The following is a 27141-nucleotide window of genomic DNA, read 5'->3' as shown; positions in this document are numbered from 1 at the left end:
GTAACTTAAGATCTCACATGTGTGTGTGTGTGTAAATCTAAAACAGTACATTCACATAATAAGACAGTAAGATATTGATTGTTACTAGTCAGTGAGAAATTCAGGCTATATAAAACAGGGAGAGCCAATGTAAAACATAATATAAATAGTTAACAATACTGGTTCATATATTCGTAATTTGACAACAAAATAAATCTTCAACATTTCTACTCTTTATACATATGTGTATCACACAAATGTGGAAGGATAACTATATAGAGGCAATGGATATGTTAACTATTTCCATTGTTCAAATTATTTTACAATGTGTATGTCATCACATCAATTTGGAATATCTGATATATATATAATTTAGCATGTTTGTGATATCTCAATAAAGGTGTTAAATAACATGGAAGACATTAATATGAATGGATTTCCAAACTTACCCTTCTTAGGAGAGAAAACCTTGGTGATCACTCGTTGTATTTTATCCTCTGGTCTTTAAGGACAGTGTAGGAGTTTTGTCACTGATTGCTTTAATTCTAATAAGATGCAACACAAGCTGAATATCTTACATTTACACAAGGTCCTTCTGAATTAGCAGTCATACTTTATAATGATAATGTTATCTCCTGTGAAGCAACAGCTTTAGAGGAAAATAAATAGCCCTACTATTACAGTTGTCACTAGCTGAAATAGAAGATTTATCATGAATTTAATGACATAATAAGTTTGTCTATGAACAAAGAAATACCTTGCTCAGTCTCTTTCTAAGACACAGATTCTACATATAAAAAGGAAATGAGAGTATTGTGTTTACTTCTTGCACATGATATCTATTAATTCCCTAGACACTCAATATTTTACTCAAGCCTTCCTTTCTCTTCAGGGCTGTGCATCTCCCATGGCGGAGAAAAAAATAACTCTCATCTCTCCATCAGCATCATCTCAAAAGGAAATTCATCATTTTGGTTCACTGCTGTTCGTTCTTGTGTCTTTAACAGTGATCTTCAATGGAGTTTACATACAGGCTTGCTTATTCTTTTATGTGAAATTGTGAAGGACTGCAGTAATCCCCTTAGGTTTTGTTTCTCCAGAGGTAGTTCCAAAATGACTTTTAATGTGTTGAATCCATACTAGAGTTCTGATCTTTATACACTTAGTGGAAATGATTGCCGAGTGTCCTGATGAGATCTTAAATGTAACACTTCAGCAGTGTAGTTAGAAATTAGAAATTTCTTAATCCCTCATAGACAAAATGAAAATGTAGAGTTAGAAGTTCTGTGTTGGAATCCTGCTCCACATTTTCAAATTATAATATCTTGGAAAAGTAGCAGCTCATCTGCGCCATACCTTCTCCTTTATAAGATAGGAATATAAAAAGTAACATGTACTTCATTGGACGGTTGGGATTATTATATAAGAAGATAAAGAAATAATCAAAATAAATCTGTACATCTGTAAAGCAGTGTAATATTAATTGCAGTACAGATGTCTTACATGTATAAAGAATTTGTGTTCAAATGAATTCATCACAAGTTGAAAACATGCTAGCTGCTGAACAATTTAACTTGCCTAGTCATTCCTAACTGTTCTAAGATTGCTTATATTAGCTTAAAGCATTGTAATAGTATCACACCAAAGAAAATGTCAACATTTGAGAATCAAAATGCAGTTTCTAAGAATGAGTCAAAAACTCACTACCCAAGAACAGGTGGAAATTTAGGAATCACAGTGCAGCAGCTATACACTTTGCTGCCTTCACACTATTGTGCAGCCAGAGCCTTCTAAGCTGAACCACTGACCTGGATACGATCTGCAATTTTTTTCTCATCCTTTCTCAAGTATGTTCTAACAGTCATCAAAATTCTATTTCAATTTTAAATATTATGTTTCTCTATAAACTATATATTTTGTACATTTTTAAATGAAAGAGATGTATGTATTCATGAATGCAGAATTATATCAATTATGATTTTAAAGAAGAAAATTTTGAGAAAAGTTTTGCCTTTTTGTTTTGCATTTCCTGCTGTCACTTTGAGAACCACGTGAGTTCCTGAGTGTTAAGGACCAAGGGAAATAATTCTCTTAAATGTATTTTAGTGGGAGAAAGAATATAAAGCAATAAAGAATGCATTCTTTACCTCACAGTGAGAAAAGAAAACATGGTTTTCCATATTTAGAACTACATCATGATTAGAGATGACAGTGTAATATGGCAAGAAAAAATAAATGGAAGTTGTATTGCAAAGGATAAAACAAGATAATTTTCTAGAAAATAATATGATTATCCACATAAAAATTCAAGGTATTCTAAAAATCGATTCTACTCTAAGTTAAACATAAATTTAGAATGCCACAGAGCATCAGATCTGTCTCAGTCCATTTCTGGTTTAACAAATAGAATCTTATAGATGTGCAATTTTTAAGAAAAATAAATTCAGTAGTTCTCTGTTCTTCAGTTTTCGATATCCAAAGACAAGACACCAGCTACTGTCAATAGCTTTCTTGCAGCATAATAAAGTAATATTTGGGATCACATAGTAGAAAAGACAAAAGAAGCTGAAAACAAAAGTGAGGAAGATTAAGAATGAATATTATGATTGAGAATGAAGCAAAACAGGAGTCAAACAAGTCATCTTAGAAGAAACCCATTACCACATTGCCTGCATGGAACCATTCATGAAGACATCACTTAAGGAGTAACCAATTCTTCAAGTGCTATTACAGTAACAAATTTCAGCATGAGTGTGGGGAAAGACAGAAAATCCATAGTTAGGTCAATATTATTTCTTTTTATTAACAGGGAACAATTGAAAATTGGAATATTTGTAAAGTAGTACCTTTTACAACTATAAAATATTATGAGTAAATGTAATCATGTACCATATGCAATATGTATGCCATGAAATAAAGACATGACTTAAATATAAAAACATGTACTCATAGAAGAGCACTTCCAGAACTGCGCTAGGAAGCTCCAGAAATGATGAGACACTAAGAGGGTGTATTTTGAGGAGGATTAATGGCAATGAATCATTTACTGGAATAAATTTTTTTATCATTTAAACATTAATTTTTTACCACACTTTGTAGAGATAGATATAAACCCTATGTTTATAGAATAAAAGTATTTGATCTTACCAATATATTCAACACTTTTTTTTTTGTTCCAGGAATCTCACTTACAAACACAGCCAGGCAGGTGCTGTGCCATTGAGCTATATAACTGGCCCATCACTTTTAAATTGATCCATACAATTATATTAAATTCTAAGCAGGATATTTTATAGGAAAATTGATTGTCATTTATATTAAAAGCCAGAGATTTAGGGATATTGAGAATAATTTTCCAACATAGCAAAACTTCAAAGAAAAAAACAATATTTAAAAATTACTACTTTGATATAACAATCATGAGTATGTAGGATTGGCAACAGCCCAGAGAGCCCAGTGGAACAGCATATAAAATTCAGAAACAGCACATATATTTTGATTTTGATGAAGCTACAAGTCATTTATGCTACAACTCTCAAAAAAAGAAATGCAAACTGGTTCAGTAGTGTATTCACACTGATTGAAACATTATATTACATATAGTTCTCCATAATCAGATGCAATTGTATGTCTTTAACTATTAATTAAAAATAAGTTTGAATTTTAAAATGGATAAAACAACATAAAAGGCTTATGAACTTTAACCACTGGGATTTATGTCTATAATTTAAGAACTGTTCAACATATAAAAATCAAATAATGTGATATATATGTAGGGTTGGGGACCCCAAAATTTGATCACAATTACAGTATGGATAATTAATAGGAAAAGAGAAAGAAGAGAAAGACCATAATGGAAAATGCTAAAGAGGCCCAGAATCTTTTCTAAAATTCAGATGTGGGTGAAGATGTCAAGAGAGCATGATGTAAACCATGAATGTAAAAGTCATTAGAGTTTCTGTTGAAGCCCCTGAAAATGACAAAGTGGACCTGGCAACTGGGCAGAAGAGTGCTTGCAGCTCAGGTTCTGGTGTCTGTCAAGACACTGAGCATCCCAGGTGTCTGTGTGGATGCCTGACTGGGAGGAGGAGGACCTCTCTGGAAGGTCTCTCATTGCGCACCAGATTGGAATGAAAGATGAAATCTCTAGAATGCAAGCATGGTGTCCCCTGGTTGGCTATGATAAGGATGACGACACTATTCTTTTTGGATATCATGGCTTAGGTCCCTTGAACAAGCAGAAAGAATGAGCAACACTTTCCAAATGCCAACATGGGAACATATCGCAGCACAGAATGAACATGGATGACATCAGACTCTGGTGACTGTGCTGCAGTGTCTCAGGTGTACTTGCCATTGGGTCACAGTGATGTGCCTGAAAGCTGTCCCCGCATCTGAAGTTCAGTAAGATTAGCACGGTACTCACAGCTCCTGGATGATCGTTAGTGTGGTCACTGTGAGCTTCATGGGAAGTTTGTGGCTCCAGAGCACCTGTGACCCTTGTGGAGGGCTTTTCATGATGATCTTGTAGCTTTATGGACTAGACGGTGAATGTTCCAAAGATTCCAGAAGTTTCTAGTTCCCTTTGGAAGCACCTCAAGGGGAGTGATAAAGTTCAGTTCTGTTTGATTGATATTCCCGAGGCCTGTGAGAACCAGTCTCCTGAAGAAAGATTCCCACTACAGAAGATACCTGAACACCTATGTAGAGATTTTTAATTTACTCAGAGACAGCATGATTTCAGACAAGAGAAACACAACTGCCTGCTTGCAAGGCAGGCGCTTATGCCACTGAGCTAAATCTCCAGCCCCAGATTCTTTGAATTTTTTACTGACTTAATTCGTTAATTTCTCTTCTGAATTTTGATTTTTCCTTCCTTGTACTCACTTTGGAATTGTTTTATTGTTCTTTCTCTGGACAGCTAAGGTTCATCATTATTATTTTTATTTTTAATCCTAATTTTTTCAATATGGGCACTTAAAACTATGAGCTCCCCTTTGATTGCTCATTTTGTTATGTCTGATAGGTTTTGGTATTTTGTGCTTTCATCATCATTTGATTTTAGGAAAATTTTATTCTTTCCTTGACTTTTTCTGTGACATATTGATTATTCAAGAGCATGTTATGTATCTTCACATTTTAATGTAATTTCTATGATCCATATTATTTTCACTTCTAATTTAATTCCACTAAGATACAATATTATGAAGGGGGGTCACTTCAGTTCTTTTATTTTATTTAATCATGTTTTAGAAGCAACGATATGGCTTCTTTTTGGGAAATGTTCCATATGATATTGAGAAAAACATTCATTCTTTGGTCCTTGATGTAACACTGTATATCCCTCTTAAATCCATTTTTTTTGTCATGTACTTCAACTCTGATACTTATTATCTTTTGTCTCATTGATATATATGTGAAAGATGGTTATTGAAATTCCCCACTATGACTGGGTTGGCATGTATTTGTTATTAATTGTTTCCTTTAACAATACCTGGCGATCTTGACTCTTCTGATCAGTTTTGCGCTGGAATCCACTTTGTCTGAATATAGGATATTCCTGCTTGCTTTTAGGCTCTGATTGTATGGAGGGATATTTACCATCCTTTCACTTTAGCCTTTGTGTTTCTTTGGGATGAGATGTGTCACTTAAAGGTAATATGATAATATTTTATTTGATTTAACTTTATAACATATCTTTTGATTGGGAAATTAAGATCATTGACAATGAATTTAGCATTGAAAGTTTTTACTGTATCCTTTATAGCATTAAATTTTCAGTTCTGATTAATTGATTTATTCTTTTGTTTAACCACTCTTTCTCTTAAATATGTTATTTACTTTGGGATGTTTGATTTTTCCACTATATTTCTCTACAACTGCCTCAAATACTTTCTGTAAAGCTGGCTTTGTATCTATAAATTTCTTTAGGTTTTCTTTATCATACAAAATCTTTATTTCTTCGTCACACTTGAGCAATATGGTTGCAGCAGATAGAAGTCTGGGATGAAATTTGTTTACTTAAGGGCTTAAAAATTTTACTTTAATCTCTCCTGCCTTTAGGTTTTGTGCTTAGTTTACCATAATTTTCTTTGTGACATGTCACATGTTGCCATACATTATTATGAAGATTTCAAACGGTTAGTGTATGTTTGTTTTTGTATGTGTTTGTATGTGTGTATGGTGTCCCTCTCTTCATGTAAACAACCAATGACTAAAACAGTAGCTATTTCCTCTGGCTAGATTTAGCAAAATCTCCTTATTGAGCTGTCATTTTGGGAACAGAAGCAGAAAGCATCTATCTGAACATGCTTTAACAATTTAAAAATGGTGTATGGTAATATGAGGTTGCGTTTCCACAGATACACCAACAGTAGACTAGACAAATTGATTTGTGTGTATGTACTGTGTGTGTGGGTGTTTGCCTTGTGTACTGTTGTATGTGTGATTAAACGTGTACAAGGAAACAGAGTCAAGTAAAATACAGAATGGAATTTAAGGAAGACTAGAGTTTGATAAATCTTGAGAAACAGAGCCCATAGCCCCCCAGTACTGATAAAAATGAAAAAGACAAAAAAAAAAAAAAAAAACTCAGATTTTTGACTTTCAATTAGCTCTTATTCAAAGAACACTTGGTCACTCATTCCTAACTAATTCATAGAAGAATGGCAGCTTGCTTAAAGAAGTTTATTTGAATAAATTCATGATGAAATCAGAAGGATTTTGGCCCTTCATCGTGATCATTTTCTGTTGTTTTCTATAAAGTCCGAGCTTCCACCTTGCCTTGCAAACATCCTCTTCCTCGGGCACAGAAATAAATGAATCATTGACTTTTTAAACATCAGCTGTGAAAACTTCAACAGAAATAAGCTTTGTCTCTTACATTCTTTCTAAAATTCTATTAGTATACATTTTCAGTACATAAAATTTCATTTGTATTAGGGATGTGTGGATAAGATAACTTCATTGTCTGTTTATTTTCATTCCTCTCTCTATTTGTGTCCTTTCTTTTTCTCTAGACCTCCTTTCCTCATGTGCATTACTATTTGTGTTATGGATTGTTTAGTTCATGTTTATGACATATGTTCATTAATTGCAAGGTTTTGGTACACGTACATGACACATTTTACATCCTCATTTATCCATTTCCCCTCTTCTCATCCCTCGCCTTCTGTCTCTTGCATGCTTTTCCCTTTTCAAATAACTATCAGTTTTCCTTCATTAATGTTTAATCTTGCTTTTTACTTGTACCTTGCATTCGTCAAATGAGAGAAACCATAAGATATTTCACCTGTGTGTCTGATTTATTTCACTCAACATTATATTTTTCCATTATATTTTCAGTATCCATTGTGCCACAAATGTCTTGAATTTATCATTTCTACAGCTGAGTAGTATTCCATAATCGATAGACAACAGATTTCCTTTACCCATTCATCTGTTAATGGACAACTATAGTGACAGTCATATTAATAACACAAAAGCAAAAACTACAAGATTACTCATCTACAACTATGCCTTGCAAATAAGACACCTTATTTGATTCCTTTCCTTTTCCATAAAGTCCAAATAGATACAGACTGCTCACTGTGCTAAATAACAAACTACCAGAAAATATTCCTTTTATTATTTGACTTCTCTTAAGTTTTATAAACTATATTTAAAACAATTATTAATTTTTCCTGGGTATTATGAAAGCTGAAACCTTACTTTGTCTTCTTTGAAGCCAAAGCTGATTTCTTTCCCATCTTGAAGATCATAAAAGATAAAAAAGCAGGTTTAATTTGCTCTTTGTGACAATAGTGGGTAATAAGATGTATAATCCAATGTGCACACTTTTTCACTGCTTCATTGGGTTCCAAACACATAAATATTAACAGTTAGATACATTTTGTTCTCATGAAAAGACAGTAAGTAAACAAATCAATTATTACATAAATAGAAACTGGTAAAAAAAAATCCAGTATGTTGATGTTACAGGGGTTGATTTCTTACAAACATATCAAGAATTCAACAAGGTCAACCCTACCCCAAAAGAGGAAATAGCTCAACAAACCAACAATGCCAAATTTTATAATTTATAGGTAAATTTATAAATGTGGTACGTTACATTTAATTATAATTACATTATAAAAAGTTTAAATATCAAATGACAAACTAAAATGAGGACTCTTTAGTCAGTGTTTTACCTGTTTTACACAAGAAAATACTTCCATACTACACTCCATAAAAGGCACTGTTAAATTTACCTCATTCATCAAATATTTCTTTCAAAATGTAAACTGTCTATTTTAGCCTGTGGTCTCTGAAAATATTGGTCTGAAACACCTGTGGATCCAAACAAGGAAAACTCATCAACTTGTTTTTGTGAACAATAAAATAAATTCAGTATTGATTCTGAAGCACATATTTCAGTTTTCAAGGGACAAATTTGTTAACCTGAGAACTATGAATGCAATCTCATGTTGAATGTTTACTGAAACAAAGCAGAACATAAATAAGAGTGAAGTAGAAATAAAAGAGTCTAGAAAAAGAGATAGCCTTGAAATCTGAAGACAGTATTTAGTTGAGGCTTTCATTAAGAAGCTAACCAAATGTGGTGTGTGGAATCACACACCTGCATTGCCGGGTCTCCAGGAGGCTGAAGCAGAAGGATCACTATTAGGAGTCCATCCCAGGCAATTTAGAAACTTAGTGAAACCATATCGCAAAATTAAATAAAAGACAGATTGAGGAAATAACTCAGTATGATGTCCCTGGGTTCAATTCCAGATCACAATAAAAATGATCCACACAGACAAGAGGAAGTTGTGATGGCTTGGTTTTACAGAATTAATAAAAACAGGAGCTTAATATATGGGCTTTGCACATTTAAAGTAGATAATATGTTTAAGAATTTATGGGCCTTTTGTCTTCTGGTATTTACAAGAAGCATATGGGAAAAGCAGACAATGGAAAGAAATATTATTCAGGTGAAGAAAGGAATAAATACTCTATGAAATGCAAAAATAAATTATTTAAAAGGACTCCAATTTTTCTTACCACACACAAAATGAAATGGCTAGAAATACTGAATTACATTTACAAAACTTCCTTGGTTTGTACACAGGGAAGCCACTATTTCTGATCAAAACTGTCTCCAGTTCAGGGTTTCTCTGAGGGCCAGTTTAACATGACTGTTCCTCAAGCTGTAAATTAAAGGGTTTAGTAAAGGAACTGTGTTGGTATAAAACACAGAGGAGATTTTCCCCTGATCCATAGATCCAGTAGAGGACGGTTTAAGGTACATAAATGCACCCGACCCAAAGAACAGAGCAACAGTGATTATGTGGGAGCTGCAGGTGCTGAGGGTTTTAGACCTGCCCTTGGAAGAGATGATATGGAAAATGCTGTGAAGGATGAAACCATAAGAGACAAAGATGGTGACACTGGGCACAATGATGTTGATCCCCACCACAATGAGAACTTCCAACTCATTGATGTAGGTGCTGGTGCAGGAGAGCTGCATCACAGGGAGGATGTCACAGAAATAATGGTTGATGGTGTTTGCATCACAGAAGGTCAGCCTCAGCATGCATCCCGTGTGGGCCATGGCACCAGAAAACGCCATCAGATAGGAGCCAAGCAGAAGGCTGAGACACACTCTGGGGGACATGGCCGTGTTATACAGAAGTGGGTTACAGATGGCCACATAGCGGTCATAGGCCATTGCTGTCAACACATAGCACTCAGCAATGGAAAAGAAACTGAAAAAGTATAGCTGGGTCATACATCCTCTATAAGAGATAAAATTTTTCTCTGCTATGAAATTCACCAACATTTTGGGTGAAAACACAGAAGAGTAACAGAGGTCAATGAAGGACAAGTTAAAGAGGAAAAAATACATGGGGATATGAAGGCGTGAATTCAACCCAATTAGAGTTGATAAGCCCACATTTCCCACCACTGTTGCCACATACATTACTAGAAACAGGATGAAGAGGGGGAGTTGGAGATCTGGATGCTTGGTTAATCCCACAAGGATAAATTCAGTCACGGAAGAGCTGTTCTCAGGGTCCATCCTTCCACAAGAGACATGGTAGACATGGAAAAAACTTAACATTAGAGGACAATCAACTATTCTCCTAATATTTTTCACATTATGTGGGACATCACTGGATTAACCAAGAGCTTCCCAACCTGATCCATAGATTCTGCTTTTGCCCCCACCTTGATGAGTGACTGTTTTCTTAGGAAGCATTTAACAAAGGATGTATTGTAAAGCACACCACCAAATCTATTCACGCTGTGCATGCCTGTGGTGCCAAGTCCAAACAAAAACGTTGAATACTCAGGGATAGGGAAAAGAATACACATAGCAAGGAAGAATAATCTTACTCTGCCCTCCATTCTTTCTTCATCTGAGCCCTTATCTCACCAATACATCAGCGGCAGAGGGGTTGATAATCCGGTGATTGATTACATCAGACAGGGATGTTTGACAGCTAAAACAGTATTTCAAGACAAAAAGAAAGAACTAGAGTCTGGGAATGCATTACTTACACAGTTATCATGAAATTTAGCACAGCGAGATTTCTACCCATGGTAAGGAAATTATGGAAGTGATAACACATCCTAAGGCTTCCTGATTTCTCTGAATGCTGTGCTACTAAAAGCAATTAATTCACCACTTTCACTGGAGTGTCAGGAATGCACAATACAGAAAGTATAGAGCACTGATGGTGAACGTTTCAGACACAAGCGTTCAAACTGCACCCCAAAACAGACTTATTGCAAGGTGCCAACACTATGATTAAACCAGAATACTGAAGTTTTAGTTTTAAAAAAATAATTCATAGATAAACATGATTTATTTTAAAAGCAAAACAAATAACATGTGTTTCACAGGTTTGCTCCCACTGAAAGAGAGCAAGATATTAGACCCCTGAACTTCAATCTCAGAAGAAGACATTTATATAAGTAGAATTTAGAAACTCCAATTTATGAGGCCAGGATACCTTTGTTCTTCCTTACTGCTCACTGAACTTACCTCCAAGGTTCTGAAAGATCAATTGCAGCCTCCACTTTATTTCCAGTGTGCCTGGAAATCATTCTGAAAGCTACACATAATAATTTGTACTATGACACAAGCATCTAAAGTAGCAGAACACAGTTGTGATGAACACTTTTATCCTTTTCATAAGCCACATAGAATTCCACGTGAACCTAACGAAACAATGCATTTCATCTAATCAAAAAAATAAAAAAAAAATAATAAAAGATTGCTCAGTGTCCTCTCCAGGGAACAGAGTCTACGTGTAATAGGAAATTAGGCATTGCATTTACAGCAGGAACATAATCTGTCTGTAGTTCACCAGAGATTTACTCTTGTGCTTTCTCTTCCCTTTTCTATAGGGACTGTACAGCCCCTAGGGCCCAGTCAAAAGTAAACTCTCACTTTGCTGTCAGCCAGGTAGTAGAACAGAAAATCTTAGTTTACTTTTCCCCCATGAGCTCAGCAAGGGGAATGTTTCAACGGTGAGAACTCCAAAAACTAGTGACAGTTCTCCTTCAGGCTGGTCTAACATAAGATCAGCCATATTGAATCCAGTAGGGACTTCTGATTTACCGTCTGACCATTCCTATTCTATTCTTTTCAGAGCACCATAAACTAAAGGCAGAGACTTCCTGTAGGAAATGATCGAGGTATAGCATACATCCAGCGCTCCATCTTTTTTCTGTGTGATTCAGAAGATGGGCTTCTCTCTCCTGTTGTCATCACAGCGAGTGAGTGGGCACAAGACACAGCTGCTATGATCACCAGGAGCCACTCAGAATTGATATAGAAATTTAGCCTGGTATTTTTCATAGCCATATCCCCTCATCTTGGTGCAGAGTTAGGAGTCAAAATTTCTAGCACCACATTTCTAATTAATATAGGCAATTAATACATTGCATTTTTAATGTTCTAAACTTTCTCAGGATGCCTGAGAATACTGGTCATGTAGGCTATTCCTACATTTTGTGTAGAGAAAATAAAATTCGCTAGTGATTACCAATGTTCCTCCCAGAGGTTCATCAAAGATCAGTAAATAAAAATCCCAGTGGTGTGGGGTGGGTGGGTGGGAACACTTTTTTAAAGCAGCCTTTCTTGCTTAGGGGCTTTGTGATAGTTTCATAACTTTGTGTTGGGTGGATAGCAGAGTTTCCACAGATTGCTTTGTCTATGAACATCATATTATTTTTCCTGTAAAGATTTATGTATGGGTACCTTACTTTGCAACATTCTTAGGCTCTACTCTATGATTTAAAGATATAAGTCAAACCATAAGCCCTGAAATATTTACTCCATTATATATATATATATATATATATATATATATATAATATATGTATATATTATTATATATATATTATATGTATATATTATTATGCTATATATATAGCATAACATATAATATATATATCTGTGTGAGAAATAAATGCATACAAGTATATATTTATACACAAAACTTACATATACTAGAAGCTTCATTCTGTACTTATATAAGGAAATTTACTTAGTAGTACACATGGATATTTACTAATAGTATAAAATAAGAAAGTTCTCCTATTGTCTTCAAACTGCTCAAAATGTGGACCCTACAAACTCAAAATAATTAGCAGTGTTAACACACATATGAATTAGTTCTGGGAACATGAGACAACATATAATGTGAGAAAGATAAAAGAAACTAGTTAGGCTTTAAATTTATAATGTATTAAGCTAACACTTGCCTTTTATAACTTAAGTACTATATTTCTGCATATCATAGATTTGCTCTGTCTTTTTATTATTTTTCCAATGTGGTAGGCATGAATTTAAAATTCTTATATTCATAAATGAGGTAAGAGTTGAGAAATTCACTATGCAGCATTATTAATAAGGATCTAAGATTAATAGATGATTGCTCCTCATGAGAATGGAAATTCTTACTCTCTAGTAAACAGAACAACTACATTAGACATTGATAAAAAAACAGTATCTCTCTTTGGGGTGGGGTGGCATTTTAATTTTTTCTTTTTTACTAACCTTGCTTCTTCATCTTGACTGAGTATACACTATTGATCATAAAAGAGCAGTAGAAGTTATGATGCATTAAAAGTAAATTATTTGGCTGTATTTATTTTTCCTCATACTCTGAATAAAGATACAGAGGCAGAAAATGTACCTGGCATCCATGGTATGTATAATGAGTATGCTCATTATGCATATTTTTACCGAATGCAATAGACCTGTTTTTAAGGCTCTTTCATCTTCCTCAAGCCTTCGCATGATTTCCAATTTCCAAATATATCCATTACATGGGAATTTTGCTTGAGAAGATTATAAATAATCACACTTGTGAACACTGAGACACAGAAAGTCTCTGGAGCATTTCATAGTGTGGTAGCAGTGTACTACTAAGCTAAAGTGCAGTGTCTGATTTAACTTATGTATTAACCATGCTATGTAAGACCACTATAGGGAGAAAAGTGCTGCCTCCCATGGTGTGATAAGTCTTTAATTCTGGAGATATTTTAAAGCATAACTTGAGACAGATGGAGGAATATTGGGTCTCATGAACAAAGCCTTCCTACAAATCCCAATTTTTATAAAATAAATATTATCCTTTACACTAAAACTGCCATAATGAGACAAAAATATATGGTAATTATATCTATTAATTAAGAAATGTGCTTCTGTGTCCTAAATAGGTCCCTATTTCAGAATGAAAAATTTCTCAGTTGAAAGTGAAAATTTTGGTAGAAATCTAGGAAAATAGCTCCCTATGATGGCAACTTTTGACTTACATAGGATTTGAATTAATTAAAAGATGAAAGTTATTCTAGGAAATATAGCAAATGAAAGTTGAACAGAACATTTTTAATATGAAATTGAGTTATTCAAAAGTACGCTTAGTTTTAAGATGGTCAAAAAACTTAGGATGTAGTCATCTTATCTGTAACAAAGGGGCCAAACATGTTCACTTGAAGAAAGACTTTTTGCTGGAAAAACTGGCTTTTCACATGCTAAGGACTAAAACTTGATCCATATCTATCACTATGCACTGTATTAAAATCAAAATGGATCAAAGATTTAAATATTAAAACAGAAATACTAAGTCTGCTGGAAGAGAGAACAAGTACAACTCTTGAAGACACCAGTGCAGGCAAAGATTTTATAAAGGAAACATTGATTGCATGAGAAATGTTACAAAAGATCAACAGCTGGGATCTCAGCTTATTAAAAATATTTTGCACAGCAAAAGAAGTCACCCACAGAGCAAAGTGACACCACAAAGAGTGGGAAACAAAGTTATTGCCAGCTCTTTTTCAGACAAAGTGTCAATATCTAAAAGAGATAAAGAACTCAAAAAGAATCAGACATACCAGATTTAAAGGTCCAACCCCAAAATGAGGATCTGAAATGAATAGATATTTCTCAGATGAAGAAATGAAAATGGAAAAAAATACATAAAAACATTCAACATCATTGGTAATTTGAGAGATGCAATTTAAAACAGTGTTGATACTCCATCTCATTCCAGAAAGAATGACTATTACCAAGAAATCAATCAATAATAAATGCTGGTATGGATGTTGATAAAAACCCTTCTACATTGTTGGAGTGTATATTGGTGCAAACCCCTGTGGAAATCAGTGTGAAGATTCCTCAAAAGTTCTAGGACTAGCGGTCCCAGTTGACTTAGTGAATCACTTTCATGGTCTCTTTCTATAGGAATTAAAAGCATCATACAATGGTGATATACACATACTCATACTTACAGCAGCACAGTTTTTAACAGTTAAATCTTAGAAATAAGCCAAATGTCCATCAACCATGAATTCATAAATATTTTCTTTTTTTATAATGAAATATTATGATGCTATAAAGAAAAAATAAATGAGACATTTCTAGGTAAATGGATGCACCTTTAGACCATAATCTTAAGTGAAATAAATTGGACCCACATGTGTAAAGATCTTATTGTTTCAGCAATATTAAAAAACCAAAATTTTAAATTAGGAAAAATATGTATAATAGATATCAAGAAATAGGAAGGAAATTTTGAAATGGGAACAAGACATAAGAAGGGAAAGGGAAAATAGAGAAAATAAGCAAAATGTAAACAAAACTTTTCTAACTAAGGAGGGGTTAGAGGTTAAAGGAGAGGGAAGAGAATGGGAAAAAGAATCAAGATATATCATGTACATGAATAAAAATCATTTATGATGAGTGAGATCATTATGCATATCTAGAATGTACCAATCAAAAAAGTTATTAAAATAACTTAAAATTATAGTGTGGTAGAAGAATAAATAGCAATTTATATAGCACTTAAATTTTCCCTTATCTCATTATTAAAAATGCTGAAGTCTTTTATTGTTCAGTAGTGAAAAACAGCAGTTCTCTCAGAGTACTGAATGTCACCTTATTTAACTGATTTATTAGTATTAGGATATTAAGAGTTTTCTTTGAATCACTTGTGAAAAGAAGCCATTATGCTTTTTTATTTTTATTAAAATTCTTTTCATTTCTTCTCTCCTACTTGCACTCTTTAGATCTTCCAGTGCTATGCTAAATAAAAGTGACAGAAGATGCTTTGCACCAATCCGATGACACTACTCACTCCTGAGTTTTTCACAGTAGAGAACAGCAGAGATGATACCCACAAGACCGACCTCAAAGAAGAAGAGACCAACATCCAGGAGGAGAATTTCTCTTCAGGACTGAAGTATTACCTTAACAGAAAAAAGGAAGAACATGGGAAATCAGAGAACCAGAATACCTTACCCACCCCAGTGCTCCCAACTGTGCTTAGATAGATCAAGGAGGCATAAATAAAGAGAAAATACCAGGTAGCAGAACTGTACCAAAAGGTTAAAGAAGAGATGAATGCACTAAGGAAGTTCAAACAGGCAATGAGTTAGAATTCATTGGTGTAGCTGACTAAACTGATACAAAAAAATCAATGAATAATTCACTAAAGACAGAATCCTATTAATGTTATCAGATTTAAATTCCTGAAAATTAAAAAAAAAACAAATGCATAGAATTCACAAATTGCAGAAATAAAAAGTGTGAAAACACTGTCAGAAATTTGGGTAAATTTTGAATCCCTCAGAGAAACCACACAAAGAAGCAAGAGAACAAGAAAAGAGGGCCCAGCAGCTAATCAATGACTAAAATAACTAGTCAAGAGTGAACTGAAGTTAAATCTAGATGATAGCACAGATGCAGTTATTAATTATCAATGTTTACAAAAATTGCAGAAGAAAAATTTCCCAAATATGAAATTAATTTACAACACACAAGCAAATGAGGCTTTCAGAAATCAAACAACTGTCCTTTAAAAAACTCACTAAGACAAATCTTTATTAAATCACCAGATATCAACAAACAAAAAAAGAAGAAAAACAGAATTTTATAGAGAGTCTGAGAGGAACAAAATATCAAATATAATGGTAAACCCATTAGAATTGCAGCAAATGTATCAACAAAAAACTTTAAGACTGGAAAACCTTGGAGTAAATTCTTTCAAGTCATAAGAACAAACAACTTCTAATGCCAAAGAGCATCCCCAGAAAATCTGTCTTTCAAAACAAATGAATAAGCACATCTTATATAAAAGAGCAGGTCAAGATACAGATATAGATAAAGATATATAGATATAGATATACCTGTAGTGTGTGTGTGTATATATATATATATATATATATAGTGTAGTCTATCTATCTATCTATCTATCTATCTATCTATCTATCTATCATAAACCATTACCCCAGAATATATTAAAGAATATCATAGGTAGAAATGACAGAGGAAAAATGGAAAAAGAGGAGTCACCAATAGAGATAAAGTGCAATGATAGCATATAATACAGGCTATCAATATCTCTCAATGTCAGTGATCTCAATTTTCTAATTAAAAGACAGATTGCCAGACTGAATCAAAAAACATAATCAAACAAGCTACTACATTCATGAAACTCACCCAATAAAAAGATATTCATAGATAAAAATCAAAGGATAGAAAAGAATATTTTATGCATGAGGACTTCCCCCCACAAAACTAGCAAGGGTAGCAATTTAAATCTCAGACATGGTGACTTAAATCTGAAGCTGGTTAGCTGAGACAAAGGACGTCACTACATAGTAGTTAAAGGAACAGCCTAACAAGAGAGAAAAGGCTGAAAATATGACTAAACACAGGAGTACCTATCTTAATAAAATACTGCAGAACATGAAAGATCCAATAAATAGGAGCACATATAAGCGTGTCTTAAAACCCCAATTTCTCAAGTGGTAGATGAAAGTCAAACAAAGATCAATAAATAAATTTCAGTGTTTGATTATAAAAATTTAATAGATATCTACAGAGTATTTCACTCTATTACAAAGAGTAGCACAAAGTACTTCCTGCAAAATGGATTACCTATTAATCTACAAGGCCTGCTTAATTAAATATAAATGAATTAAAACTATTCCATATGTACCATCAGACCACAGTGCAACAAAATTAGAAATTAAGGACAGAAAAAAATCATAAAAATGTAGTAGCACTTGTAAACTTAACAATACTCTCCTAAACAACCAATGGGTCAGAGAAAAAAATCAAGAAATACTTTTGCGGTAGTCAAGGGTTGCAAAGAGAACAATTATATACAAGATACAGAATTTATAATATTATTTTATGATGGTCATCAGAGTTAAATACAAGTGCAGGAAATCTGTTCACAACACTAAAACCTAGAAAATCCAGCCAAGGGCCTGGATCCCACAGCAATGTCCCGCACGAGTCCAGGTGAAATCTATAGCCCATGAAAATGCTGCCCACAAGGCCAACTGGAGGCCATGATCCCACAACAGTAACTCATGCAAGTGTGTTTTATGTATCTGCAATGGGAAGACCAAAGGTCGTCAGTGGAAGCCAGAAAGTGTATGCTGCCAGTGGGTGAAAGATCCGTGCTAATAGATTGAGAGTTCTACACTGGAGCCAAGAAGTAACACTCAAAATAAGGACCAGAGATCCCTTAAAAAGTACCACAGCCATCCTCAGAGACAACAAGGTTCAGAGCTTCTTCGACAATGAGCACAGTTGCGTACATGTCAGGAAGCCAGTGTGTAAAGTTTCTTCTGGAGATTAAACAGCACCCATATTCCCCTCGGGAGCCAGGAAGCGATGCTCAATGTAAGCAGCAGAGCTCCTCTAAAGTGAATCACAGCCCCTCAGTGACAAGGTCCCGAGCTCCTCCAGTGAGAATGGCTGAGTTCATATCAGGGAAGCCAGCATAGCAAGCTCCTCAGGGAAAACCAATGGCTCAAAACAGCAACACTTAGGAGAACCCACAATGCCTGACTCATCTCCATGTCTCTATTTATGCTGGCAACTTTCCTCAGGTGGACCATCTATACTCAGCATCATGCTGATTTAATTCAGTTGGTGTTAAGTTGACCACCAGTTTTTCATCCATAACAAATTTTATTTAATTTTGGAAGTCAATGACAATCCCTGTACAAGTACCAGAACATAGTAAGGAGGATTTCATAGCCATCGAGGACTACATTAGGAAAGCAAAGTGAGCTCAAATAAATAAACCTAAGAGGAACCTTCAGAAACTTGAGAAACAACAACAGTCTCAGTCTGAACCAAAATAAAGGAGGGCACTCAGAATGATTAAAGCAGAAACTGGTGAAACTGAAATGAAAAGTGTGAAGAATCAGTGAAATGAGGAGCTATATCTTAGGAAGAATAAAGAAAATAGATAAATGCCTAATCAAATTTACCAGGAAAAAAAAAAGAAAAATAGACTCATATCATTGCAATTAGGAATGAAAAAAATAAAAAAGACTAAATTCTAACAGTCACTATCGAAAGTGAGAAAATAGTAACTACTAAGAAAAAATTGTACTCCAAAAAATTAGAACATTTGGAAGAAAGGGACAGATTTTAAGACTCACACAAATTAACAAGAGCTAACACAATCAACCTAAAATATTTGAAGTTCCCAATTAAAAACAATGAAACAGATCAAGTGATAAATAGTCCATCAACTGAAAAAAGTACTAGATGTGATAGATTCACTGCTATATTCTACAAAATTTCAAGGATATTATATCACCTATATTCCTCAATCTCCTCTAAGAAATTGAAAGGGATGGAGTATATCCAAAGTCTATTATAGAACCTCATATTACTCTGATTCCAAAATCAGATCAATATCCAATTAAAATATAGGACATTCTCCTCAATAAAAATAGAAAAGTATTTAACAAGTTATTATCAAATAGAATTCAACCATCATCAAAAAAACCATACATCATGATTAAGTAAGTTTCATCAAAGAGATACTGTGTTGGTTCAACATATGAAAATCAATAAATGTAAAACCTCATAGCAACAAGGTAAAAAACCACATGGTCATATCAACAGATTCAGAAAAGGCTTTCACCAAAATCTAGTACCCCTTCTTGATAAGAACAATGAAAGAATAGGTATAGAATGGCCATTCATGAAATGGATTAAAAGCATTTGTGAGAAACAAACAACCAACATCATATTACATAGAGAATAAAAGCATTACTTCTAAAATCAGGAACAAGGATACCCTGTATCACCTCTTCTATTCAGCATACCAAACTTCCCTGAAAATTAGAGCAAATCAGAAAATAATTAGCCTTAAATACTAGAGTCAAAATTCCACTTTAAATGGCCTTGCTTTGTCTGTCATTACACAGTACTACTGAGCAAGAGAAGACTGAAGCATAAACTTCTGCATGACAGTGGTCATCACCATGGTAACAACCAGAGCTTATTATCTGGTTAGCTTTTCATTGCATGGAAACACAGTAATAGTAGAAAGAATAAAAAAAAATCAATCAGACAGGTGAAAAGGACAAAAGATTATATATAAAAAGTAAAAATTTAGATTATCATTATTCATAAATGACATGATGCTCTACATAGAAAACTCAAAGAATTCTACCAAGAAGCTCTTAAAATTAGTAACCAGCTTCAGAAATGTAGTAAGACATAAAATCAACACACACAAATAGCATTTGTTTATAACAATGATGAAATCAATGATAAGATGATTATGAAAATAATAACACTGAAAGTAGCAACAAGAAAAATGAAATACCTAGGTAAGAACATAGCCACAGAAGTTAATTAAGTCTGCAAAAATACTATGGCACTCTGAATAAAAATTGACAAGAACAGCAGAAAACAGAATGTTGTCCCCGGCTGCTGAGTAGGAAGACCCAGTGTTATGGTTTGTAGTTGAACACTCCCCAAGCCTCACACTCTCCTGTGTGATGATTTAGGATGCGTGAATGTTAGTTAAGGCCCTGATTCTGAAATTAACCATATGAATAATGGAAGCATCACTCTGGGTGTGGGTGTCAATGATCAATAGACTTTTAGCCTAAATGGAACCAAAAGGGACAGGTAAAAAGCAGGGCTCTCATGGCAGATTTTGCAGCCTCACTTCTTGCTGCCTTCTATCTGCCATACCACTTACGGTTTCTTCTCTGTGATGCCCCACTGCATACTGTTTCCCGGGAGCCAGGTGACAATGAACTGAACCTTGTGCAAACTGAGAGCTGAAAGAAACTATTCTTCCTATAACTTTGGAGTATGCTATTTCATCTCAGCAACAAAAAAAGTAACTATGATAATCAGCATTGTCAATATGATCACACTCACAATGCAGTCCCACCAAAATACCAACAGAGAACTTCACAGGGCTAGAGAAAACAATCCAAAAACTCCTATGGAGCTAAAAAAAAAAAGCTCCAGCTTAGAAAAAATGTCTTGGACAACAAGAGAAAAGCAGAAGAATAACATTACCTGACCGCAAGCTAAACTACAAAACAACAGTAATAAAAATGGCATACTGCCAGAACAAAAACAAACACGAATCAAAGGAAAAACATAGAGGATGTAGAAACATTTCCAGACAGATTAAGCTTTTTAATCTTTAAAATAGAGGCCAGAAGCTTCTGTTGGAGGAAAAGTGGCCTATTCAAAAAATTGTCCTTGGAAAGCTGGGTATCTGTTTGCAGAAGATAGAAAAAAAAATCCCATATATCTCATCATGTACATGTATTAATTTAAAACAAAAATGGATCAAAGATCTAAACATTAGGCCCAGCAGGTTTCAGGCCTGCCCAGAGCAAGACCAATGACCTTCTATGGAACCGGGAACCTGGAACCTCAGCTGATGGCTGGGGTGAGTCTGCACCCCATTCCGAACCCCAGGATGCTGTATTAAGATCATTGCTCCCAGAACTCAAGGACCCACCAAGAGGCCAGACACACTAGGCTGAGCTCATCCAACAGGTTTCAGGCCTGCCCAAGACATTCCCAGTGACCTTCTGCGCAACTGGGAAATTCAGCTAGCAGCTGGGGTGAGTCCACCTGCTATCCTGAGCCTATTAAGATCATGGCGCCCCAGAGCTCAAGGACCAACCCAGGTCACAGCCACACTAGACTAGCCATGGGAGGCTTGGCAGCCAAAGTAGATTATCCCTAGTGACCTTCTTCAATTATGGGAGTTGAGAGCAGGTGAAATGAGTTCCAGGGCATTGGGTTTTGCCCGGGGAGAGCTTTAGCCCATTATCCACAGGGGTTAGGTGCCTGCCCAGCTACCTAGAACACTGAAGGTAGCACTGGAGGGCTAAAGGGCCTGACTGGATCATGCTCAGCAACCACCATTCAGTTCCAGGAGCCTAGGATATAGGAAATGACTTCCAACACATCCAGGGGAAGCCTTATAAAAACACTTGAAACACAGAAATACAGGAAAATGACCAAAAAAAAAAAAAAAGACCAAAATGAAATCTGAAACCTCCAGCCCAACCCAAGGAAGCCTAGGAATCATGTACATAGAAGAAAATATATGCCACACACCTGAAATACCTGTAATAATAACAACTGAAATAATAAAGCAACTTCAGGAAGCTTTAAAGGAATTCAAACTAGAAATAATCTCCCAGGTAAAAGAAGAAATGATAAAAGTAATGAAAGAGATGCTGAACACATCTAAAGAAGACACAGTTACAAAATTAGAGGAACAAAACAAAAAGATAGAATCCCTGGAGGAACAATTTAAGAAACAAAGAGAATACATGAAGTAAATTCAAAGAGATATACAGGAAATCAAAAATTATATCAGAAGTTGTCAAAACTGACTCACTGAAAGTGAACATAGAATTTCAGACGTCAAAGACAAGATTGCAGCTTGTGAACAGAAAAGGAATGATCTTTTTAATTTTTTTTTTTATTTTTTTATTTTTTTTTTCATTTTTATCGGTACTGGGGATTGAACTCACAACTGCCTGCTTGCAAGGCAGGTGCTTATGCTGCTGAGCTAAATCCCCAGCCCCGGAATGATCTTTTTTAAAAAACAAGGAATCAGGAAATAACAATTCAACAGCCGCAAGATGTTGCAAAGAAAAACAACATAAGACTAATAGGGATAAATGAAAAAGAAAGGAACAACACAAATGATATCAAAAGGCTACTCACAGAAGTCATAGCTGAAAATTTCCCAAACATGAAAATGGAAACTGACATTAGGATGAGTGAAGCATATAACTCTCCAAATAGCCATAATCAAAATAAAACTACACCCAGGCACATAATAATCACCATGCCAGAAATCCAGCATAAGAATAGAATACTAAAAGCCGTTAGAGAGAAAAGACAGATCATTCATAAAAGAAAGCCTATCAGAATCACAGCAGACATCTCAACACAAATAATGAAGTCAAGAAGAGCATGAAGTATTTCAGATCCTAAAGGAAAATGATTTTCACCCTAGACTGACGTAACCTGAAAACCTGTCCTTCAAAATGGATGGAGAAATAAGATAATTCCATGACAAAGAACAGTTGAAGAATTTCATGAACACCAAGCCAACCCTCCAAAGAATACTAAAAGATAGTCTAGATACACATAGGAAAAAACCACTAAGCAAGGTAGACAATTAATCAGAATGCAAAGATAAAGATGCAACAGCAGAAAGATAATATGTCAACAATAAACCAACATATAACAGTTATAACCATTAATGTAAATGGTCTCAATTCACCAATTAAAAGAGACAGACTGGCAGATTGGATCAAGAAACAATATCCAACCATATGCTGTCTGCAAGAAACACATGTAACCCCAAAGGAAACTCATAGACTGAAAGTCAAAGTATGGAAAGCAATACTTCATGCAACAGGAACAAAAAAAAAGTGAGCATAGCTATTTTGTTTGAGGATAATGTGAGCTTCAAATAAAGAATGATCCTGAGAAATAGAGAAAGTCACTACATACTTGTTAGGGGAAAACTTAAACAGGAAGAGATAACTATGCTAAATATATATGAACCAAACTCCAGAGCACCCAGCTATACAAAGTATTAATAGAAATGAAAACTCAAATTAGCAATAAAACAATTATAATAGGAGACCTTAATACACATTGACACGAAGGGAAAGATCAACCAGACAGAAAATCAGCAGAGAAATAACAGACCTGAATCACACCTGTGAACAAATGGACTTGATAGACATATACAGAGTGTTCCATCCAACAACATCAGAATACACATTCTTCTCAGCAGCGCCTGGGACATTCTCTAAAATAGACCATATACTAGATTGCAGAACATATTTAAATCAGTGCAAAAGAATTGAAACTACCCCATGCATGTTATCAGATCATAATGCCATGAAACTAGAAATTAATGATAAAAGAAACTGCAAAAACCCCACAAACACATGGAAATTGAATAATACACTCTTGAGCAAACAGTGGGTCACCGAGAGAATTAAAGAAGAAATTAAACAATACTTACAAGCAAACGAAAATAGAAATACAAATTACCAGAACCTGTAGGCTGCAATGAAAACAGTTCTCAGAGGAAAATTTGTTGCAGTGAGTTCCCACATCAGGAAAACAGAATGAATACAAATAAACAACCTGTTCTTACAATTCAAACATCTAGAAAAAGAAGAGCAAGTCAAGCCAAAAGTAAAAAGAAGGGAGGAAATTATAAAAATCAGAGCAGAAATTAATACAATAGAGACTAAGAAAACAATAAATCAAAGAGATGATTCTTTGAAAGAATAAATGAAATTGATAAGTCCCTAGGTAACCTTATTAAAAATAAGGAAAGAAATATCTCAAATTCATGCAATAAGGAATGCAAAAAGTGAAATCAATACAGACTCTTTGGAAATACAGAAGATCATTGACACCTATTTCAAAAACCTCTACTCTCATAGTTTCAATAACACAGAAGAAATGGACACATCCCTAAAGCATATGAAGTACCAAAGCTGGGTCAAGAAGATGTAAAACTGCTGACTAACCCAATTTCTACTATGAAATTGAAAATATAATTAAGTCCTTACCTACAAAGAAGAGCCCAGGCCTAGACAGCTTCACTGCAGAATTCTACAAGAAATTCAAAGAAGAATTAATGTTGACACTCCTCAAATTCTTCAATGAAATCGAAAGGGAAGCAATTCTTCCTAAGTCATTTCTGGAAGCAAATGTTACTGTAATACCAAAACCTGAGAAAAACCCAACTAAAAAAGAGAACTACAGGCCAATCTCCCTAATGACGCAGATGCAAAAATACTCAATAAAATATTGGCAAACAGGATGCAACAAATCATCAAGAAAATTATAGACCACAACCAAGTAAGATTCATCCCAGGCATGCAGGGATGGTTCAATATACATAAGTCAATAAATGTATTCCACCATATCAATAAAGCCAAAAGTAATAATCACATGATCATCTCTATAGATGCAGAAAAAGTTTTTGATAAGGTGCAACACTCATTCATGCTAAGAAGCTTACAGAAAATTTGAATAGATTACCTCAATATAATAAAGGCCATCTATGACAAACCTACAGACAGCATCATATTAAGTGACCAAAAATTGAAGTCCTTTACTTTAAGATCAGGCACAAGGCAAGGATGTCCCTTATCACCACTCTTAGTTAACATAGTAATGGAAACACTAGCCAGAGCAATAAGATAAGAGAGAGAAATAAAATGGGTAAAAATAGGAAAAGAAGAAGTTAAATTATCATTATTTGCAGATGACATGATACTGTACATAGAAGACCCTCAAAACTCCATTGAAAGACTCCTAGATATAACAAATAAATTCAGTAATGTAGCTGGATACAAAATAAATACTCAAAATCAATAGTGTTTCTATACACTAACAACAAAATCACTGAGAAAGAAATAAACAAACCTTCACACTAACTAAAAAAACGAGATACTTAGGAATTAATCTCACAAAAATAGTAAAAGATCTATGCAGGGAAAATTATAATACCATGAATAAAGAAACTGAAGAGGATCTCAGAAAATTGAAAGACATCCCTTGCTCATGGGTAGAAAGAATAAATATTGAAAAAATGGCCATTCTCCCAAAACAGTTATACAGATTCAATGTAATCCCAATGAAAATACCATCAACATACCTCATAGGTCTAGGGAAATCAATCCTAAAATTCATCTGGACCCAGAAGAGACCAAGAATAGCAAAGGCAATTCTAAGCTGCAAACGGAAGGCAGGAGGCATCACAATACCTCACTTGAGGTTATACTACAAAGTAACTGTTATAAAATCAAAATGGTATGGGAATGAAAACAGATCTGAGAATCAATGGAATACATTAGAAGATACAACCACAAATACAAACACACTCAACCACCTTATCTTTGATAAATGGGCTAAACATTTTCACTGGAAAAATGGCAGTCTCTTTAATAAATGGTTTTGGAAAAACTGGCTCTCCACATGCCAAAAACTAAAGCTACCCCACACCTATCATGTATACTAAACTAAAATCTAAATGGATCAAAGATCTAAATATTAAAACAGAAACACTAAATCTATTGGAAGACAAATGAGGTAACAATCTTGAAGACAGAGGGATAGGTAGAGAATTCATGAACAGGAATCAAACCACACAGGAAATATTTCCCAGAATCAATAGCTGGGATCTTGTCTTACTAAAACGTTTCTACATGTCAAAAGAAATCTCCAGCATAGTGAAAAGAAAACCCACAAACTCGGAAAAATTCTTAGTGAAAAGACCCTCAGACAAAGGACTTCTGTCTAAAATATAGAAAGAATTTAAAAATTCTGACTGCTGAAATTCAAAGACTCAATCCAAAAATGGGCATCTGGGATGAATACACACTTCTCAGATGAAGAAATACAAATGGCAAATAAATACATGAAAAAATGTTCATCATTGTTACTCGTTAGAGAAATGCAAATTAAAACCACACTGAGATTCCATCGCACTCCTGAAAGAATGGTCAGGTTCAAAACAATGAACAACAACAAATGCTGGAGAGCCTGTGAGGGAAAAGGAGCTCTCCTGCACTTTTGGTGGGAGTGTAGACTGGTGCAGCCATTGTGGAGGTCAGTCTGGAGATTCCTCAGAAATCTGGGATTGGAAGTCCATTTGTTCCAACTATTCCTCTTCTAGGCATATTCCCAGAAGAACAGAAAACATCGTACTACAGTAATATATGTGCACCCATGTTTATAGCAGCATAATTTGTAATAGCCAGATCATGGAAACAACTTAAATGTCCATCAACTGAGGAATGGATAAAAAAGTTGTGGTATTTTTATACAATGGAGCACTACTCAGCTATAAAGAATGATCACATTCAGATATTTATAAATAAATGGACAGAACTTGAGAACATACTCATTAGCAAAATAAATCAAACTCACATGCATAAATACCGAAAAGTTTCCCTAGTATAAGAAATGGTAAGAGTGCATAACAATTTATAGTAATCATGATTCTTCATTTCATTTCTCTGAAGCCTTATAATGTCTGCATTCATTCACTGGAATGTTTTTATCCTGGTTTGTTTGGTTTTATTGTCTGTGATAGTATAAACAGCTATTTTAAAGAAAAAAAAAAAAGACATGAGAATAGCCAGAGCTGATTTAGTATCATCTTACTCTGAAGTCCTACTACGCGTTTGTTTTTCTGTTGCCTTTGGTTCTATCCTGTTATATCTTATTGGATATTATTACGTGTGGTAGTATAAACAAAATTTCTATGGAAAATGAGATAATATAATAGCCATTGTTTATTCTCTGCT

At 34.6% G+C, this 27141-nt stretch overlaps 1 protein-coding gene across 2 annotated transcripts; it reads right to left on the bottom strand.

Moving 5' to 3' along the window:
- Positions 1 to 9106: 9106 nt before the first annotated feature.
- LOC100728718 (olfactory receptor 8B3-like) lies at positions 9107 to 13629 on the bottom strand. Of its 2 annotated transcripts, XM_013155444.2 has the most exons (2): positions 13618 to 13629; positions 9107 to 10027 (listed from the first exon to the last, which is right to left on the bottom strand). In XM_013155444.2, the coding sequence occupies exons 1-2, from the start codon at positions 13627 to 13629 to the stop codon at positions 9107 to 9109; spliced, it is 933 nt and encodes a 310-aa protein (XP_013010898.2). The 2 variants fall into 2 exon arrangements, with proteins under 2 accessions (XP_013010898.2, XP_003472779.2); XM_003472731.3 differs by lacking the exon at positions 13618 to 13629 and having other exon boundaries at positions 9107 to 10048.
- Positions 13630 to 27141: the final 13512 nt, after the last annotated feature.

This window comes from Cavia porcellus, unplaced genomic scaffold (assembly GCF_034190915.1).
Source record: "Cavia porcellus strain 051 isolate PalLab524CR breed Dunkin Hartley unplaced genomic scaffold, mCavPor4.1 scaffold_9, whole genome shotgun sequence".
NCBI lineage: Eukaryota > Metazoa > Chordata > Mammalia > Rodentia > Caviidae > Cavia > Cavia porcellus.
The sequence above is the reverse complement of the archived record's forward strand: the minus strand, read 5'-3'. Positions and strand labels throughout refer to the sequence as shown.